At 38.0% G+C, this 22,219-nt stretch overlaps 1 protein-coding gene across 1 annotated transcript in view; it reads right to left on the reverse strand.

Moving 5' to 3' along the window:
* Positions 1 to 22,219, reverse strand: part of CASC1 (cancer susceptibility 1) — an 89,755-nt gene that overhangs the window by 28,367 nt on the left and 39,169 nt on the right. The window contains 3 exon segments of the mRNA XM_030938584.1: positions 14,094 to 14,406; positions 16,428 to 16,531; positions 19,132 to 19,278. Coding sequence (XP_030794444.1) covers positions 14,094 to 14,406; positions 16,428 to 16,531; positions 19,132 to 19,278 — 564 coding nt within the window.

Here is a 22,219-nt window from a genome sequence, read left to right on the forward strand (position 1 = left end):
AAACAATCACAACTTCTGGAAAAGAAAGACACACTTAGAGGAATGCAAAATACACTGGAAAGTTTTTAACAGTGGAACTAAACAAATAGAAGAAAGAACTTCAAAGTTTGAAGACAGGCTTTTGAATTAACCCAATCCAACAATGACAAAGAAAAAAGAATTTTAAAAAATGAGCAAAGACTCCAAGAAGTCTGAGATTATGTAAACAACCAAATCAAAGAATAACTGGTGCTCCCAAGGAAGAAGAGAAATCTAAAAGTGTGGAAAATATATTTGAAAGAATAATCAGGGAAAACTTCCCAGTTTTGCTAGAGATCTAGACATCCAAATACAAGAAGCTCAAAGAATGCCTGGGAAGCTTATCGCAAAAAGATCATCACCTAGGCATGCAGTCATCAGGTTATCTAAAGTCAAGACAAAGGAAAAAATCTTAAGAAATGTGAGGCAAAAGTACCAAGTTTAATCTGATGAAAACCTATCAGATTAAAAGCAGATTTCTCGGCAGAAACCCTACGTGCTAGAAGAGGGATTGGGGTCCTATCTTTAGCCTCCTTAAACAAAATAATTATCAGCCAAGAATTTTGTATCCAGCAAAATTAAGCTCCATAAATGAAGGAAAGATAAAGTCTTTTTCAGACAAACAGATGCTAAGAGAATTTACCACTACCAAACCAGCACTACAAGAATTGCTAAAAGGAGTTTAAATCTTGAAACAAAACCTCAAAATATAACAAAACAGAACCTCCTTAACGCATAAGTCTCACAGGGCCTATAAAACAATAATGCAATGTTAAAGAAACAAAAAACAAACAAACAAAAAAAAACCCAAGATATTCAGGCAACAACTAGCACAATGAATAGAATAGTACCTCACATCTCAATACTAACACTGGATATAAATGGCCTAAATGCTCCACTTAAAAGATACAGAACTATAGAATGGATAAGAATTCACCAATAGGGCCAAGTGTGGTGGCTCACACCTGTAATCCCAGCACTTTGGGAGGCCGAGGCGGATGGATCATGAGGTCAGGAAATCAACACCATCCTGGCTAACACGGTGAAACCCCATCTCTACTAAAAATACAAAAAATTAGCCAGGCATGGTGGCGGGCACCTGTAGTCTGAGCTACTCGGGAGGCTGAGGCAGGAGAATGGCGTGAACCCAGGAGGTGGAGCTTGCAGTGAGCCAAGATCACGCCACCGCACTCCAGCCTGGTTGACGGAGGGAGACTCTGTCTCCAAGAGACTCACCTAACACATAAATAGTCACATAAACTTAAAGGGGTGGAAAAAGATATTCCATGCAAATAGACACCAAAAGCAAGCAGGAGTAGCCGTTCTTATATCAGACAAAACAGACTATAAACAGTAGCTAAAAAAGACAAAGAGGATCACTACATAATGATAAAAGGTCTAATCCAACAGGAAAATATCACAATCCTAAATATATATGCACCTAACACTGGAGCTCCCAAATTTATAAAACAATTACTACTAGATCTAAGAAATGAGATAGACAGCAACACAATAATACTGGGGGACTTCAATACTCCACTGACAGCATTAGACAGGTCATCAAGACAGAAAATTAAAAAAATAATAATTAACTTAAACTATACCCTAGAACAAATGGACTTAACAGATATTTACACAACACTCTACTCAACAACTGCAGAATATACATTCTATTATTCATCAGCTCAAGGAACATTCTCCAAGATATACCATATGAGAGGCCACAAAACAAGTCTCAATGAATTTAAGAAAATCAGGCCTGGCATGGTGGCTCACACCTGTAATCCCAGCAGTTTTGCAGGCTGAGGCAGGCGGACCACCTTAGGTCAGAAGTTTGAGACCAGCCAGGCCAAATGGTGAAACTCTGTCTCTACAAAAACACAAAAATTAGCTGGGCATGGTAGAATGTGCCCATAATCCCAGCTACTCAGGAGGCTGAAGCAGGAGAATCACTGGAACCCGGAAGGCAGAGCTGAGATCACGCCACTGCACTCCAGCCTGACAACAGAGTAAGACTTGGTCTCAAATAAAGAAATAATTTTAAGAAAATCAAAATTATATTCAGTAATCTCTCAGACCACAGGGAATAAAATTGGAAATCAACTTTAAAAGGAACCCTCAAAACCACGCATACACATGGAAATTAAATAATCTGCTCCTAAATGATCATTGGGTCAACAATAAAATCAAGATGGAAATTAAAAAATTCTTTGAACTGAACGATAATAGTGACAAAACCTATTAAAACCTCTGGGATACAGCAAAAGTGATGCTAAGAGGAAAATTCGTAGTATTAAATACCTAAATCAAAAACTCTGAAAGAGCACAAATAATCTGAAGACACACCTCAAGGAATTAGAGAAAAAAGAACAAACCAAACCCAAACCAAGCAGAAAAAGACAAATAGCCAAGATCAGAGCAGAACTAATGAAATTGAAACAAACAAACAAAAAAAATACAAAAGATAAATGAAACAAAAATCTGTTTTTTGAAAAGATAAACAAAATTGATAGACTATTAGCGAGAATAACCAAGAAAAGAAGAGAGAAGATTCAAATAAGCTCAATTAGAAACAAAATTAGAGATACTACAACTGACATCACAGAAATACAAAAGATCATTCAAGGCTACTATGAACACCTTTATGCACACAAACCAGAAAACTTAAAGGAGATGAATAGATTCTGGGAAATATACAACTCTCCCAGAACAAAACAGAAATAAATAGAAGCTCTGAATAGACCAATGGCAAGCAGCAAGACTGAAATGGTAATAAAAAAAAATTGCCAATAAAAAAAAGTCCAGAACCAGATGGCTTCATAGATGAATTCTATCAGGCATTCAAAGAAAAATTGGTACCAATCCTATTGAAACTATTCCAAATGACAGAGAAAGAGGGAATCCTTCCTAAATCATTCCATGGAGCCAGTATCACCCTAATACCAAAACCAGGAAAGGGCATAACGAGAAAAGAAACTACAGACCAACATCCCTGATGAACATAGATGTAAAAATGCTCAACAAAATACTAGCTAACCGAATCCAACAGCATATCAAAAAGATAATTCATGCAGCCATAAAAAAGGATGAGTTCATGTCCTTTGCAGGGACATGGATGAAGCTGGAAACCATCATTCTCAGCAAACTAACGCAAGAACAGCAAACCAAACACTGCATGTTCTCACTCATAAGTGGGAGTTGAACAATGAGAACACATGGACACAGGGAGGGGAACATCACACACTGGGGCCTGTTGGGGGGTAGGGGAATAGGGTTAAGGATAGCATTAGGAGAAATACCTAATGTAGATGACAGGTTGATGAGTGCAGCAAACCACTATGGCACATGTATACCTACGTAACAAACCTGCATGTTCTGCACATGTATCCCAGAACTTAAAGTATATAATAATAAATAAATTTTAAAAAAGTTAATTCACCATGATCAAGTGGGTTTCATACCATGGATGCAGGAATGATTTAACATGCGCAAGTCAATAAATTTGATATACCACATAGAATTAAAAACAAAGCATCTGACAAAATTCAGCATCTCTTTATGATTACAACTCTCAGCAAAATCGGCATAGAAGGGAAATGCCTTAAGCCAATAAAAGTCATCTATGACAAACCCACAGCCAACATTATACTGAATAGGGAAACACTGAAAGCATTACCCCTGAGAACTGGAACAAGGTAAGGATGCCTATTTTCACCACTTCTATTCAACATAGTACTGGAAGTCCTAGCCAGAGCAATCAGACAAGAGAATAAAATGAAGGGCATCCAAATCAGTAAAGAGGAAGTCAAACTCTGTTTGCTGATAATATGACTGTACACCTAGAAAACCCTAAAGACTCATCCTAAAAGCTCCTAGATATGATAAACAAATTCAGTAAAGTTTCAACAAACAAAATCAATGTACACAAATCTGTTGCTAGACACCAACAGCGACCAAGCTGAGAATCAAATCAAGAACTCAACCCCTTTTACAATAGTTGCAAAAAAAATAAAAATAAAATACAATACTTAGGAATAGACCTAACCAAGGAGGTGAAAGACCTCTACAAGGAAAACTACAAAACACTGCCAAAAGAAATCATAGATGCCACAAACGAATGGAAATACACCCCATACTCATGGACGGGTAGAATCATATTGTGAAAATGACCATACTGCCAAAAGCAATCCACAAATTCAATGCAATTCCCATCAAAATACTATTATCATTCTTCACAGAACTAGGAAAAAAAATCCTAAAATTCATATGAAACCAAAAAGGAGCCCACATAGCCAAACCAAGACTAAGCAAAAAGAACAAATCTGGAGGCATTACGTTACCTGACTTCAAACTATACTACTAAGCTATAGTCACCAAAACAGCATGGTACTGGTATAAAAATAGGCAGATAGACCAATGGAACAGAATAGAGAACCTGGAAATAAAGGCAAATACTTACAGTCAACTGATCTTTGACAAAGCAAACAAAAACAAAGTTGGGGAAAGGACACCTGATTCAACAAATGGTGCTGGGATAATGGGCAAGTCATGTGTAGAAGAATGAAACTGAATCCTCATCTCTCATCTTTTACAAAAATCAACTCAAAATGAATCAAAGACTTAAATCTAAGACCTGAAACCATAAAAATTCTAAAAAATAACATTGGAACAACCCTTCTAGACATTGGCTTAGGCAAAGACTTCATGAACAATAGCCCAAAAGCAAATGCAAAGACAACAATGATAAATATATGGTACTTAATTAAACTAAAAAGTTTCTGCATAGCAAAAGAAATAATCAGCAGAGTAAACAGACAACCTACAGACTGGGAGAAAATCTTCACAAACTATGCATCTGACAAAGATTATCAGATGCAGAATATCCAGAATCTATAAGAACTCAAACAAATCAGCAAGAAAATAATAATCCCATCAAAAAATGGGCTAAGGACATGAATAGACAATTCTCAAAAGAAGATATACAAATGGTCCTGAAACATAAGAAAAAATGCTCAACATTACTAATTATTAAGGAAATCCAAATGAAAACCACAATGTGATACCACCTCACTCCTGCAAAAATGGCCATAATAGGCACGATGTGGCAGCTCATGCCTGTTATCCCAGCACTCTGGGGGCCATGGCAGGTGGACCATGAAGTCAGGAGAGCAAGACCATCCTGGCTTACATGGTGAAACCCTGTATCTACTAAAACTACAAAAAATTAGCCAGGTGTGGTGGCACGTGCCTGTAATCCCAGCTACTCGGGAGTCTGAGGCAAGAGAATCACTTGAGACCAGGCCATCGCACTCCAGCCTGAGTGACAGAGCGAGACTCTGTCTCAAAAAAAAAAAAAAAAGCCACAATTTAAAAATAAAAAAAAAATCGATGTTTGAGTGGATGTGGTGAAAAGAGAATACTTTTACACTGATGGTGGAAATGTAAACTAATACATTCCTGAAAGAACTAAAAGTAGTTCTATCATTTGATCCAGCAATCCCAGTACTGGGTATCTGCCCAGAGGAAAATAAGTCATATGAAAAGGACAAATACACATGCATGTTTATAGCAGCATAATTTGCAATTGCAAAAATATGGAACCAGCCCAAATGCTCAGCAATCAACAAGTGGATAAAGAAAATGAGGTATATATGTACCACGGAACACCACTCAGCCATAAAAAAGAACGAAATAATGGCATTTGCAGCAACCTGGATGGAATTGGAGATCATTATTCTAAGTGAAGTAACCCAGGAATAGAAAACCAAACATCACATGTTCTCACAAGTGGGAGCTAAGCTATGAGGATGCAAATGCATAAGAATGATACAATGGACTTTGGGGACTCAAGGGAAGGGTGGGGGAGTGATGAGGGATAAAAGGCTACACAATGGGTACAGAATCCACTGCTCGGGTAATGGGTGCACCAAAATCTTGGAAATCACCACTAAAGAACTTATCCATGTAACAAAATGCCACCTGTTCCCCAAAAACCTTTTGAAATAAAAAAATAAAATGGGGGGGGGCAGAGCAAGATGGCCGAATAGGAACAGCTCCAGTCTCCAGCTCCCAGCGCGAGTGACACAGAAGACAGGTGATTTCTGCATTTTCAACTGAGGTACTGGGTTTATCTCACTAGGGAGTGCCGGACAATTGGTGCTGGTCAGCTGTTGCAGCCTGACCAGCGAGAGCTGAAGCAGGGAGAGGCATCGCCTCACCTGGGAAGTGCAAGGGGGGAAGGGAATCCCTTTTCCTAGCCAGGGAAACTGAGACACACAACACCTGGAAAATCGGGTAACTCCCACCCCAATACTGCGCTTTAAGCAAACGGGCACACCAGGAGATTATATCCCACACCTGGCCGGGAGGGTCCCACGCCCACAGAGCCTCCCTCATTGTTAACACAGCAGTCTGCGATCTAACTGCAAGGCAGCAGCCAGCCTGGGGGAGGGGCGCCCGCCATTGCTGAGGCTTAAGTAGGTAAACAAAGCCCTGGGAAGATTGAACTGGGTGGAGCTCACAGCAGCTCAAGGAGGCCTGCCAGTCTCTGTAGACTCCACCACTGGGGACAGGGCACAGCTAAACAACAACAACAACAACAACAACAACAAAAGCAGCAGAAACCTCTGCAGATGCAAACGACTCTGTCTGACAGCTTTGAAGAGAGCAGTGGATCTCCCAACACGAAGGTTGAGATCTGAGAACAGACAGACTGCCTGCTCAAGTGGGTCCCTGACCCCTGAGTAGCCTAACTGGGAGACATCCTCCACTAGGGGCAGACTGACACCCCACACCTCACACGGTAGAGTACACCCGAGAGGAAGCCTCCAAAGCAAGAATCAGACAGGTACACTCGCTGTTCAGCAGTATTCTATCTTCTGCAGCCTCTGCTGCTGACACCTAGGCAAACAGTGTCTCGAGTGGACCTCAAGCAATCTCCAACAGACCTACAGCTGAGGGTCCTGACTGTTAGAAGGAAAACTAACAAACAGGAAGGACACCTACAACAAAACCCCATCAGTACGTCACCATCATCAACGACCAGAGGCAGATAAAACCACAAAGATGGGGAAAAAGCAGGGCAGAAAAGCTGGAAATTCGAAAAATAAGAGCGCATCTCCCCCTCCAAAGGAACGCAGCCCATCGCCAGCAACGGATCAAAGCTGGACGGAGAATGACTCTGACAAGATGAGAGAAGAAGGCTTCAGACCATCAAACTTCTCAGAGCTAAAGAAGGAATTACGTACCCAGCACAAAGAAACTAAAAATCTTGAAAAAAGAGTGGAAGAATTGATAACCAGAATAATTAATGCAGAGAAGGCCATAAACGAACTGACAGAGATGAAAACCATGACACGAGAAATACGTGACAAATGCACAGGCTTCAGTAACCGACTCGATCAACTGGAAGAAAGAGTATCAGCGATTGAGGATCAAATGAATGAAATGAAGCGAGAAGAGAAGTCTAAAGAAAAAAGAAGAAAAAGAAATGAACAAAGCCTGCATGAAATATGGAATTATGTAAAAAGACCAAATCTACGTCTGATTGGGGTGCCTGAAAGTGATGGAGAAAATGGAACCAAGTTGGAAAACACTCTTCAGGATATCATCCAGGAAAACTTCCCCAGCCTAGTAGGGCAGGCCAACATTCAACTTCAGGAAATACAGAGAACGCCACAAAGATACTCCTCGAGAAGAGCAACTCCAAGACACATAATTGCCATATTCACCAAAGTTGAAATGAAGGAAAAAATCTTAAGGGCAGCCAGAGAGAAAGGTCGGGTTACCCACAAAGGGAAGCCCATCAGACTAACAGCAGATCTCTCGGCAGAAACTCTACAAGCAAGAAGAGAGTGGGGGCTAATATTCAACATTCTTAAAGAAAAGAATTTTAAACCCAGAATTTCATATCCAGCCAAACTAAGTTTCATAAGTGAAGGAGAAATAAAATCCTTTACAGATAAGCAAATGCTTAGAGATTTTGTCACCACCAGGCCTGCCTTACAAGAGACCCTGAAGGAAGCACTAAATATGGAAAGGAACAACCGGTACCAGCCATTGCAAAAACATGCCAAAATGTAAAGACCATCGAGGCTAGGAAGAAACTGCATCAACTAATGAGCAAAATAACCAGTTAATATCATAATGGCAGGATCAAGTTCACACATAACAATATTAACCTTAAATGTAAATGGACTAAATGCTCCAATTAAAAGACACAGACTGGCAAACTGGATAAAGAGTCAAGCCCCATCAGTCTGCTGTATTCAGGAGACCCATCTCACATGCAGAGACATACATAGGCTCAAAATAAAGGGATGGAGGAAGATCTACCAAGCAAATGGAGAATAAAAAAAAGCACGGGTTGCAATCCTAGTCTCTGATAAAACAGACTTTAAACCATCAAAGATCAAAAGAGACAAAGAAGGCCATTACATAATGGTAAAGGGATCAATTCAACAGGAAGAGCTAACTATCCTAAATATATATGCACCCAATACAGGAGCACCCAGATTCATAAAGCAAGTCCTTAGAGACTTACAAAGAGACTTAGACTCCCATACAATAATAATGGGAGACTTCAACACCCCACTGTCAACATTAGACAGATCAACAAGACAGAAAGTTAACAAGGATATCCAGGAATTGAACTCATCTCTGCAGCAAGCAGACCTAATAGACATCTACAGAACTCTCCACCCCAAATCAACAGAATATACATTCTTCTCAGCATCACATCATACTTATTCCAAAATTGACCACATAATTGGAAGTAAAGCACTCCTCAGCAAATGTACAAGAACAGAAATTACAACAAACTGTCTCTCAGACCACAGCGCAATCAAACTAGAACTCAGGACTAAGAAACTCAATCAAAACCGCTCAACTACATGGAAACTGAATAACCTGCTCCAGAATGACTACTGGGTACATAACGAAATGAAGGCAGAAATAAAGATGTTCTTTGAAACCAATGAGACCAAAGATACAACATACCAGAATCTCTGGGACACATTTAAAGCAGTGTGTAGAGGGAAATTTACAGCACTAAATGCCCACAAGAGAAAGCTGGAAAGATCTAAAATTGATACTCCAACATCACAATTAAAAGAACTAGAGAGGCAAGAGCAAACACATTCAAAAGCTAGCAGAAGGCAAGAAATAACTAAGATCAGAGCAGAACTGAAGGAGATAGAGACACAAAAAACCCTCCAAAAATTCAATGAATCCAGGAGCTGGTTTTTTGAAAAGATCAACAAAATTGATAGACCACTAGCAAGACTAATAAAGAAGAAAAGAAAGAAGAAACAAATAGACGCAATAAAAAATGATAAAGGGGATAACACCACCGACCCCACAGAAACAGAAACTACCATCAGAGAATACTATAAACACCTCTATGCAAATAAACTAGAAAATCTAGAAGAAATGGATAATTTCCTGGACACTTACACTCTCCCAAGACTAAATCAGGAAGAAGCTGAATCCCTGAATAGACCAATAGCAGGCTCTGAAATTGAGGCAATAATTAATAGCCTACCAACCAAAAAAAGTCCAGGACCAGATGGATTCACAGCTGAATTCCAGCAGAGGTACAAGGAGGAGCTGGTACCATTCCTTCTGAAACTATTCCAATCAATAGAAAAAGAGGGAATCCTCCCTAACTCTTTTTATGAGGCCAACATCATCCTCATACCAAAGCCTGGCAGAGACACAACAAAAAAAGAGAATTTTAGACCAATATCCCTGATAAACATCGATGCAAAAATCCTCAATAAAATAATGGCAAACCGGATCCAGCAGTGCATCAAAAAGCTTATCCACCATGATCAAGTGGGCTTCATCCCTGGGATGCAAGGCTGGTTCAACATTCGCAAATCAATAAATGTAATCCAGCATATAAACAGAACCAAAGACAAAAACCACATGATTATCTCAATAGAGGCAGAAAAGGTCTTTGACAAAATTCAATAGCCCTTCATGCTAAAAACGCTCAATAAATTCGGTATTGATGGAACGTATCTCAAAATAATAAGAGCTATTTATGACAAACCCATAGCCAATATCATACTGAATGGGCAAAAACTGGAAAAATTTCCTTTGAAAACTGGCACAAGACAGGGATGCCCTCTCTCACCACTCCTATTCAACATAGTGTTGGAAGTTCTGGCTAGGGCAATCAGGCAAGAGAAAGAAATAAAGCATATTCAGTTAGGAAAAGAAGAAGTCAAATTGTCCCTGTTTGCAGATGACATGATTGTATATTTAGAAAACCCCATTGTCTCAGCCCAAAATCTCCTTAAGCTGATAAGCAACTTCAGCAAAGTCTCAGGATACAAAATTAATGTGCAAAAATCACAAGCATTCTTATACACCAGTAACAGACAGAGAGCCAAATCATGAATGAACTTCCATTCACAATTGCTTCAAAGAGAATAAAATACCTAGGAATCCAACTTACAAGGGATGTCAAGGACCTCTTCAAGGAGAACTACAAACCACTGCTCAGTGAAATAAAAGAGGACACAAACAAATGGGAGAACATACCATGTTCATGGATAGGAAGAATCAATATCGTGAAAATGGCCATACTCCCCAAGGTTATTTATAGATTCAATGCCATCCCCATCAAGCTACCAATGAGTTTCTTCACAGACTTGGAAAAAACTGCTTTAAAGTTCATATGGAACCAAAACAGAGCCCGCATTTCCAAGCCAATCCTAAGTCAAAAGAACAAAGCTGGAGGCGTCACGATACCTGACTTCAAACTATACTACAAGGCTACAGTAACCAAAACAGCATGGTACTGGTACCAAAACAGAGATCTAGACCAATGGAACAGAACAGAGTCCTCAGAAATAATACCACACATCTACAGCCATCTGATCTTTGATAAACCCGAGAAAAACAAGAAATGGGGAAAGGATTCCCTATTTAATAAATGGTGCTGGGAAAATTGGCTAGCCATAAGTAGAAAGCTGAAACTGGATCCTTTCCTTACTCCTTATAAGAAAATTAATTCAAGATGGATTAGAGACTTAAATGTTAGACCTAATACCATAAAAATCCTAGAAGAAAACCTAGGTAACACCATTCAGGACATAGGCATGGGCAAGGACTTCATGTCTAAAACACCAAAAGCAACAGCAACAAAAGCCAAAATTGACAAATGGGATCTAATTAAACTAAAGAGCTTCTGCACAGCAAAAGAAACTACCATCAGAGTGAACAGGCAACCTAAAGAATGGGAGAAAATTTTTGCAATCTACTCATCAGACAAAGGGCTAATATCCACAACCTACAAAGAACTCAAACAAATTTACAAGAAAAAAAACAAACAACCCCATCAAAAAGTGGGCAAAGGATATGAACAGACATTTCTCAAAAGAAGACATTCATACAGCCAACAGACACATGAAAAAATGCTCATCATCACTGGCCATCAGAGAAATGCAAATCAAAACCACAATGAGATACCATCTCACACCAGTCAGAATGGCAATCATTAAAAAGACAGGAAACAACAGGTGCTGGAGAGGATGTGGAGAAATAGGAACACTTTTACACTGTTGGTGGGACTGTAAACTAGTTCAACCATTATGGAAAACAGTATGGCAATTCCTCAAGGATCTAGAACTAGAAGTCCCATATGACCCAGCCATCCCATTACTGGGTATATACCCAAAGGATTATAAATCATGCTGCTATAAAGACACATGCACACATATGTTTATTGCGGCACTATTCACAATAGCAAAGACTTGGAATCAACCCAAATGTCCATCAGTGACAGACTGGATTAAGAAAATGTGGCACATATACACCATGGAATATTATGCAGCCATAAAAAAGGATGAGTTTGTGTCCTTTGTAGGGACATGGATGCAGCTGGAAACCATCATTCTCAGCAAACTATCACAAGAACAGAAAACCAAACACCGCATGTTCTCACTCATAGGTGGGAACTGAACAATGAGATCACCTGGACTCGGGAAGGGGAACATTACACACCGGGGCCTATCACGGGGAGGGGGGAGTGGGGAGGGATTGCATTGGGAGTTATACCTGATGTAAATGACGAGTTGATGGGTGCTGACGAGTTGATGGGTACAGTACACCAACATGGCACAAGTATACATATGTAACAAACCTGCACGTTATGCACATGTACCCTCGAACTTAAAGGATAATAAAAAAATAAAAATAAAAAAATAAAAATAAAACTGCCAAAATTAACAGAACTATAATGAATTATTACTATATGAGGCCACTTGGAGACAGACGCATAAGAAAAAATTGCTTTAGCCATGTAAATGCAATAGTTCAAATTATATGGTTTCAAATTATTATTTCACAGTTTTAAAATCAATAATGTGAAATTCTCATGTAAAACACTGTCAGGTTCTTTGTTTTCAGGAATTTAAAATCACAAATCCTCCCAAATTTTATTTTAAGTTAATGGGGTTTTTTATTTTACTCCATATTGAAACGATGTTAAGTTCAAGACCTATTTACTCATTCTTTTTTTTCCCCCTTGGAAATAAATGAGTTTGTCATATCTAATCACATCTCATTAGCTAAAGTAAGTCACATGGTCATGCTTTAGCTTCAACGTGGAGAGGAGTATAATCCTTCCATATTCCAGGAAAGGGAAGAGAACTAGAAATACTATTGTTTCTAGTAAGTTTCTACACTACCTGACAGTTCAAATGAAATTTTTATTTTAAAAACGATCTTATTGCCCAAAAAACATTTAAACAAAAATGACAAATTTTTAAAGAGGAATAAATCACTCGTTTTCCACCTCTCTAAAATATCAGCTATGCAGAGATTTCTGGGTTCTCATTTCCTTATGCCTTTAAAATTTTCACGTGCTTGTCATTAGAGTCTAAATACAATTTTTTAAATATTTAGCATTATGTCATATCCATTTTTCTACATTGCTACAGTCTTTATTATTATTATTATTATTATTATTATTTTTCTTTGAGATGAAGTCTCACTCTGTCACCCAGGTTGGAGTGCAATGGCACGATCTCGGCTCACTGCAACCTCCGCCTCCCAGGTTCAAGCGATTATCCTGTCTCAGCCTCCCAAGTAGCTGCGATTACAGGTGTACACCCAGCTAATTTTCTGTATTTTTAGTAGACACAGGGTTTCACCATGTTGGCCAGGCTGGTCTCGAACTCCTGACCTCAAAGTTCTGGGATTACAGGTTTGAGTCACCATGCCCAGTCTATAATTTTTGATACCAGTGTAATAAATTGAATTCTTAATAAATCAGGTGTTCTTAGAGTATCTAATAATTCCTATTCTGATTTTAAATTTGTATTCAATCTAATCCTTAATCCTCTCCTGTGTTTAAAGAAAATAAATCAATAAACTAATACATTTCATGTCTTAAGCACTTGTCAGAAAACTTGAGATTTTTTGGTCACTCATTACATGCAAATATGCTATTAAAGAATCTGCTTGGCTCTGAGAAAGTATTACTAAATTCTTAAGAGACATTTTTTTCTAACATAAATAAGTAGTTTGACAATCTTGTCAACAGAAAAAAGAGCAGAAGCTAACTAAAGGAATATGATTATTATATTGGTCAAAAGCTGTATCTAAAGATGTCAATTTTTCAGAGAAGAGTGATATTTTAAGAAAATAAATTTTTACTTTATAAAATTCTTTCTTACAAAACCAAAAACGGAGGAAGTAACAGGGTAATATAAGATTATTTACTGTAAGTTTCCATTTAATGGCAAGTTCCCTTGAGTGAGTTTGAAATATATAATAAATATACAAAAATTAAATGGCATCAAAGCTGCCTGGTTGTGCACCTAATATAAAAATGAGCAATTCCTGTGCTGAACTTTAGGATGTTGAAGCTAGTGGCTCAACCATTAATTGACTGTTAATGGAAGACAAGAAAAAGACACACATTAAAAATTGAGGCACTGGCAAGAAAGTGGCTCCCAGACAATTTCTAGTTGTTTAGGAAAAATCTTGAGAATGCTTTAAGGGAGTCTAATAACACATGTTGCATGAAGAAAAAAAAATGTGTATATTTAAATGTGTCCTACCATTTTCACTTCAATATCATCTCGTTCCTCCTCAACTTTTATTTCTTCCTTCTGAATTAAGTGAGACCTTTTTCCTTGTTGTTTGGACTCTTCTTTGACCTCTTTGCTGATTGCTTTTTCTACATTCTCAATATCATCTTTGACAAGCTCAGTTACTGTGGAAGTGTGTTCTTTTGATGGTGTTGAAACAGGGTGCAGTGCAGAAACATGATCATAGTGAGTATGCAGGAGTCGTACAGCAATGTCACTTGTTGCTAATATCCTTGGAATCTCAAATCCAATTTGTGTTTCAGAGAATCTGACACTTCTGTGCCTGTTAATAATTAATTACAACAAAAAAGATGAGACCCTAGGAAACTCTAGATCTGTGTCAAATTTATAACTAAGCAGTATTTCTCTTCACTTTAATTTTGCTCCAATTTTTAGTCTGATCACATGTGCTTTCTTTGCAGCATTTGGACCCAGTTGCGGATGCTATCCTTCACAAAACAGTTTATTGGGATCCATAACCCCACATTCTTCTCCATCTCTGGCAGTTCCTTCTGTCTCCTCTATATGGCCTTCTTCCTGACCATCCCTTTGATGTTGATATTACTCAGTTCTCCATCCTAAGCCCTCTTTCTCCTCTCCCTCAACACACACTCTCTGGATATTGTTACTTCTGTGGCCTCAATTACTATCTATATTATCAGAGGTTTTTAATATGAGCTTTATTTTTCCTAGGGTTGGGTAGGGGTACGACGCATCTCTGAATGGACTTCAAGAGGTTCAAAAATGCCCTTCCACAAGTGCAAGCATCTGTAATTACTTGACATTCGGAAGAATCTATGACCCCCGAAAAGTGAAGAAACATTGGTCTATATGCTGATGACTCCTCAAAATATACTACACCTCAGATTTCTCTCAATGCCTTCAGCCAGTTGCACTCTGGTATCTTATAAGTACTTCAAACTCAGCCAGTTCAGCACCGAACTCATCATCCTTACAACCCCCACCCCAATCGTCATCAAAATGAAACTTGTTCTGCCTGCACTATTCCTTATCTCGTAAAAGACACCACCTAATTCTCTTCTTAAACCTGTGTAGTGAGTATAGAGCTATTCATTTTATTTTTATTCATTTAAAACTACACAGATTAATTTCCTTCATTTTTCTGTACTTGACACATTTTACAATGAGAAAGGTTACTATATTGTCCCCGATTAGATGTGAACCGAAGAGTTTTTTGTCTTTTTTTATAACAAAAGGAAAGAACTTGGGAAATATTTTGTTCTTCCCTTTTACTAAACATCAAAAATAAAGTCCAATTTAAAAAAAAAAAAGAATGTCACATGGCTAGTCTTTTCAGAGGTAGGATCCACACCTAGGCCTCCTAATTTTTATTCTGGTTATTTTTCTCTAAAACTCACTGCTATACTAATGCAAGTAACTTAAAATGTTTACAGATCAAGCAGCAACCAAGTGATCGTGAATTTGCCATCATCACTGTCATTCCTCAGAAAGATGTTTCTTTGTTGAAAACTATTGGGGAAACAGCACTTAAATGTCCAAGAAATACACATATGAAAATCTATTATTTTTAACAGTTCACAAAGATTCATTAAAAAAAAAAAAAATCCAGATTGCCATGTAGAAAGCACCTATCAGCCAGGCGCAGTGGCTCACGCCTGTAATCCCAACACTTTTTGGAGGCCAAGGCAGGCTGATCACTTGAGGTCAGGAGTTTGAGACCAGCCTGGCCAACATGGTGAAACCCTGTCTCTACTAAAAATACAAAAAAATTAGCCAGGTGTGGTGGCATGCACTTGTAATCCCAGCTACACAGGAGGCTGAGGCACAAAGAATCGCTCGAACCCAGGAGGTGGAGGTTATAGTGAGCCGAGATCACACCACTGCATTCCAGCCTGGACAACAGAGCGAGACTCTGTCTCAAAAAAAAAAAAAGAATACAAAAAGAAAGGACCTACCAATTCTATTTTTTTGGAGGGTAGAGGGGTTAAGTGGGTAAAGAGAAGAGGAAGACCTGGTATTTAATGAGTATATATTTGTAATAAACACTATGCTATAACTTTTACATGCACTCATGTTTAATCTTCAATCCAATCCTATTAAGGGACATAATCATCATTTTACTGATGATATACTGAAGCTCAACAAAGTTAAGTAACTTGCGTAAGTAAATGGCAGGTTTACGATTCAACCTTCAGTGGGCTAATTTCCTAAAATGGGCTTTTCCAAACACACCATGCTGCTATGCAGTAGGCATCTGTCTGGCAATCATGATGTGGTTCAATGTCTTTCCACCTACAGGGAAAGTATTATCCACAAGGGTACCTTGGATTCTTCTTGAGGTTTGCCCACACATATAGAGTAACATTTTCATCTTTAATGACTTTTTCCATATTTCCACTGTCCAGATCTGCCAAAGTACTAGCTTGCTGTAAGAGAAAAAGAAAACATTACAAAGGGCCACAGGCCTCATAAATTATACAACTTAGATAAGTTACTTTATCACTTATGTGTTGGATTCCCTTTGTTTACCACCTAAAAGAGTAACTTGGGTAAAAATCAGGTTCAATCAACATGACAAAGGATTGTTTTAAAAAATTCTCTAAAGGATGCAAATGTATTTACTTACTTAAACATGCATCTCCTTTTTCCATTCAGTTTCTCCTAAGGTGTCTAAGAATTCAAGTCACTCTTAGGTTGGGTGAGGCAGCTCATACCTGTAATCTGAGCACTTTGGTAGGCCAAGTTGTAAGGATCATTTGAGTCCAGGAGTTCAAGAACAGCCTGGGTAACATAATGAGACCCCTCATGTCTACAAAAAATTAGCTGGGTGTGGTGGTATGCGCCTGTAGTCCCAGCTACTTGGGAGCTGGGAGGATCCTAGGTGGAAGGATTGCTTGAGTCTGGGAGGTTGAGGCTGCAGTGGGCCATGATTGCACCATGCACTCTACCCTGGGTGACAGAGCGAGACTGGGTCTCAGAAAAGTAAAAAATAAAGTTGCTTCTATATTTCCGGGTAGCACCTGTGGATTAATATTATGTTACCTTTCTCAGTCATAACATCAGAATCATGACTTTTCATTTTAACTATACACATGCTGCTTTATCTGTATCTTACTAAAATGTAGACTATTCTACTGCAAAGTTAACCTATCTCGGAACATATCAAGTTTAGAAAGCAAAATATCCAGCTTATAAAATCCAGATGAGTCATGTTTTCACTAGTCTAATACTTAATATCCAATATTAACCATAAAACTCAAGTATGTTCTTAAGAATTTTAAAACAAAAACTAACATAGTTTGATGCCTATTACTCAAGAAATCAGCTGTCATAAAGGATTTGAATAAGTCAATATGTGGTTGCTAGAACGTAAAACTTTAAAATGTTGAAGATTATATTTATTATTAATTTTTTAAGTGTGATTATTCTTGCACACTTTTTGTTTTCTGTAACTGTAACTTTTTGAAGTGTTCAGGACAGTTATCTTGTAGAATTGTCCCACATTGTGGATTTCTATTATTGTTTCCTCAAGGCATTGTTTAACTTGCTCCTCTATCCTCTTTATTTTTGTACACTGGAAGGTCTAGGGGTTTAACTGGATTCAGGTCCACCACTTTCAGCAAGGAGGCATCATAGGTTATGCTGTATTCTTCATGCTGCATCCTATCAGAAGACATACGATGTTCCATTATATTAATGATATGAACTTGATCACTTGGTTAAGGTGCTGACCACAAAATCCACCCATTGCAAAGTACATTTTCCCCAATCTGAGGTCAAATACTTTGGCACTAGAAGAATTATGTATTCCTCAAAAGCTTTTCACCTAATCACTTAGGTAGCCATTGAGGATCCTTATGTGAAGCAGTTACCACACTGGGGATTGAGAAATGGTGATTTCCTAACTGATCACTGCATCCACATTAGATAGATGGCATTCTACTGTAAAGAACTGTTCTTTCTTCACTCCATCTTCCCCTTTGTTTCTGAAGTATCACTATAAACTCAAAAATTTTTATTTATTCAATTTTTTATAATTGATTATAATCATTATTCTGATATTCAAATTATTCCAAATTTGATCAGTGGGACTTCTAAGCTAGCCTCTTAGCTGACAGCATCTCTTTCATACAATGTCATTAGTCTCTGAGTGTTTGCTTGCCTTCTAGCACAGGAAGACAATTCAGCCTCATCTTTCACTTTTCCTGCCCCAGAACTGAAATCTCAAATCCTATTTATGGAATAAAAAGAAATCTGGTTCATGCTGATATTTCAAATTGAAATATAACATTATAGTATTTTTTCTAATCCTCCTCCTCCTCCTCTTCTTCTTCCTTTTCTTCTTCCTCTTTTATTTATTATTATTATTTTTTGAGACAGAGTCTGCCTCTGTTGCCAAGGTTGAAGTGCAGTGGCGCGATCATGGTTCGCTGCAGCCTTGACCTCCTGGGCTCAAGCGATGGTCCCACCTCAGGCTCCCAAGTAGCTGGGACCACAGGCAAACCATGCCTGGCTAATATATATATATATATTAGGATGAGGTCTCTTATCCTATCCTTATATATTATTATCCTAAGAATAATAATAATAATATAAGGTGAGTGCAAAAGTAATTGTGGTTTTTGCCATTACTTTTAATGGCAAATAGAAATAATATTCTATTTCTTCAAAAATAAAATGTCTGGCAGGGAGCAGTGGCTCACACATGTAATCCCAGTACTTTGGGAGGTCAAGGAAGAAAGACTGTTTGAGTCCATAAGTTTGAGACCAGCCTGGGTAACACAGGGAGATTCCATATTTACTATCTCTAAAAAAAACCAAATCAAACCAAAACAAAACAAATTACATTTAAAAATAAAATATTATCAGTTATTAAATCTGAATAAATATATGTACTTTAAATTATTCTACTAACTTTTCCATAAACTCTTGATTTTTCAGTTTAAAAAATACTGAATTATTTTATATATAACATAAAATGTTAGCTTTTATAAAACTTAATATATAAGCAAAATATCACACTTACTCTGAGAAGTATTTCTGTGGCTACATTGAATTTAAGATGAAGGAGCTCCTGCAGTTGTAGAATTGATTCTTGGTACTGTATTATATTTTTATCTTGCAAATCACACGGTGGAGTTTCCAATAAAATAAATTTCAATTTCTCAATTAACTGTAAAGTAAAATAATATTTGCATTAATTCTCAGAGAAATAGTCAAGGACAAGTGAAAAAGGGAATGTTCTATCCCTTTTGAACTGAAGAACACATCCTTAGCGAAACATATAGAAATCCTTTCCTGTATTTATTCTGTAATTTAAGATCATAAACAAAAATTTCCTCCCAAACTCCTTTAAAATTAATTGTAACACACTGAATAAATAAAAATCCATGAGTATATAGTGTTAGACGTTCAGAAATGAAAGGGGAAGGTGGGGTGAAGAAAGAACAGTTCCTTACAGAAGAATGCCATCTATCTAATGTGGATGCAATGATCAGTTAGCAGATCACCATTTTTCAATCCCCAGCGTAATAACTGCTTCAGATAAAGATCCTCAATGACTATCTAAATGATTAGGTGAAAAGCTGTTGAGGAATACATAATTCTCCCAATGCCAAAGCATCTGACCTCAGATTGGGGAAAATGTACTTTGCAATGTGGAGATTTAATGGCAAACACCTTAACCATATGATCAAATTCGCATCATTAAATTAATAATGGAACATCATATGGCTTCTGATAGGATGCAGTATGAAGAACACAACATAACCTATGATGCCTTCTAGCTGAAAACGGTGGCTCTGAATCTAATTAAACCCTCGGACCTATCAGTTAACTATGTGTGACAGAGCTTTCATTAGCAAGTTAATAAATGAGTGGCAACTTGTCATTATCTAAGACTGAGAGACAATAGAGAAAACAACAATAATATAACAACAATGAGGAGGAGGTGGAATAGAACTACTACCATTTTTACTGAATGCTTACTATGCACCAGGAACTGTTCTAAATATTGTATATGTTTTAATGCATTTAGTCTTCATTATAATTCTATGAGGTAGACATTGTTACGGTATATATTTTATAGATGACGAAACTGAGGCACAGTGTGATGAAGGAACAACTAGTAAGTGGCAGAATTAAATTTTGAACACTGACACAGATAATACACAGAAATTTTCTGAATTAAGATAGGCAGCATCGTAGGGTAGGGTAGTATGGACTCAAGCAAGAATGCTAGGCTTCAATCCTGGCCACCTCTCAACTAGCAGTGTGATCTTGGGCCAGTTATTTAACATCTCTGTGCCTTAACTTCCTCATTGGAAAAATGGGGTTTATAGTACCTATCTCCTAGTGTTATCATGAGAACTCAGAAAGCTAGTATTTCCGAAGCTTGGCATAGATTAAGTACTACGTAAGAGTTTATTAAATAAATTTGAAAATTTGGAAATTGGTGTTTACTATGGGGCCATTTCCTTCTGTTACTGCTATCCAACTCCACTTGTTCTGCAGCTTTCTGCTTTCGTTTCCTATTGCTGTGATTACTCCCATCTTCTGTCTCCTGTGTTATTGAACTTATCCTTTTCTCATCTTTTTTGCTCTTTATTACTTCTACTTCTGACTCCTCATTCTTGTAACAGGAAGATGTCCCTTGCAGCTCATCACTGGTGAACTCTAGTACTACTTCCCACTACCTCCCTGCTAATTGCAAAGTACCAGATTCCTAAGCTGACGTTATGCCATGGCAGCTTCTCTGGTAAAGAGGATGTGTAGTAGCAAGAACACTGTATGATTAATCCACTGGCATTTAAATAGCTCAGACTGTATGGGAGACTCCTTGGGCCTTTGGAAAGTCAGAGTAAGGTCCATCTAAGGTCTCATAGTGGACTGTAAGCAAATCACAATCTATGTTTCTTTATTTGTTAAAGGACTCTCATAACTTTGTTGTTCAGATTAAATCATGCAATGCATGGTATGAGCTTAAAAGAGTCTACAGTTATACTCTCTTATGACAACATGCAGTTAAACTACAGCAGCAATGACAGGAAGCATAAAACTGTGAGGAACTAGACCAAAAAAGCACTAAAGGATAATAACAGGAATAAGAGTAGTGAATTCCTTCTAGTTTCTATTATCATGTAAGTGTGTTTAAGTGTGAATTTATTTATCCTAACTTGATGTGACATAAAAAGAAGTATTTGGTCTCCGCCCCCTGTTCCTGGTATAAGCTTCTTAGAATTTCTTGAGGGCTAGGAATGAGAGAAACAGCTTTTGTTATTTATAATAAGCCCTTTTCAACCTTAGTCTGAGTTTATGCTAGTATGATGAGTCTTAGCAGATGGGGGCTGACTGCCAGAGGGACCAACCATGAGATTAGAGGGCTGAAACCTGCAGCCCCACTCCCTGGCCTCCAGGATGGGGAGAGGGGATGAAGATGAACTGAAACACCAGTGGCAAATGATTTAATCAATCATGCCTACATAAATGAGGTTTCCATAAAAAACTCAAACAACGAGGTTCAGAGAACTTTCTGGTTGGTGAACACACTGAAGTGTTGGAAGGGTGGAGTGCCCCAAGAGGGCATGGATGCTCTACATTCCTCCCTACGGACCTCACCCCTTGTATTTCTTCATCTAGTTGTTCACTTGTATCCTCTGTAATATCCTTTATAATAAACCAGTAGAGGTGAGTAAATGTGTCCCTGAGTTTTGTGAACCATTATAGCAAATAACCTGACCAATGGCTTGTGGCTGATTTATAACAGGCTGATCAGAAGTACAGGTGACAAGCTGGGGCTCATGACTGGAAGTGAAGGAAGAGGCAGTTTTGTGGGACTGGGGTCTGCACTAGCTCTAAGTACTCAGTACCAGCACTGGATCGAAGGACACTTAGTAGGTATCTGGAGAGTTGGAGAATTGGTTGGTGTGAGAAAACCCCATATACATTTGGTGTCAGAAGTGTTAAAAGTATAAACACTAGTTTTTCTTTTTACTTAGAATTTCTCGAGTTTCTTGAACGTGAAGATTCACATCTTTCATAATTCTGGAAATTTTTCAGCCATTATCTCTTTGAATATTGTCTCTCTTCCATTCTTCTGTATCCCTTCTTTTCCA

The sequence above is a fragment of the Rhinopithecus roxellana genome, chromosome 10 (genome assembly GCF_007565055.1).
Source record: "Rhinopithecus roxellana isolate Shanxi Qingling chromosome 10, ASM756505v1, whole genome shotgun sequence".
Lineage (NCBI taxonomy): Eukaryota > Metazoa > Chordata > Mammalia > Primates > Cercopithecidae > Rhinopithecus > Rhinopithecus roxellana.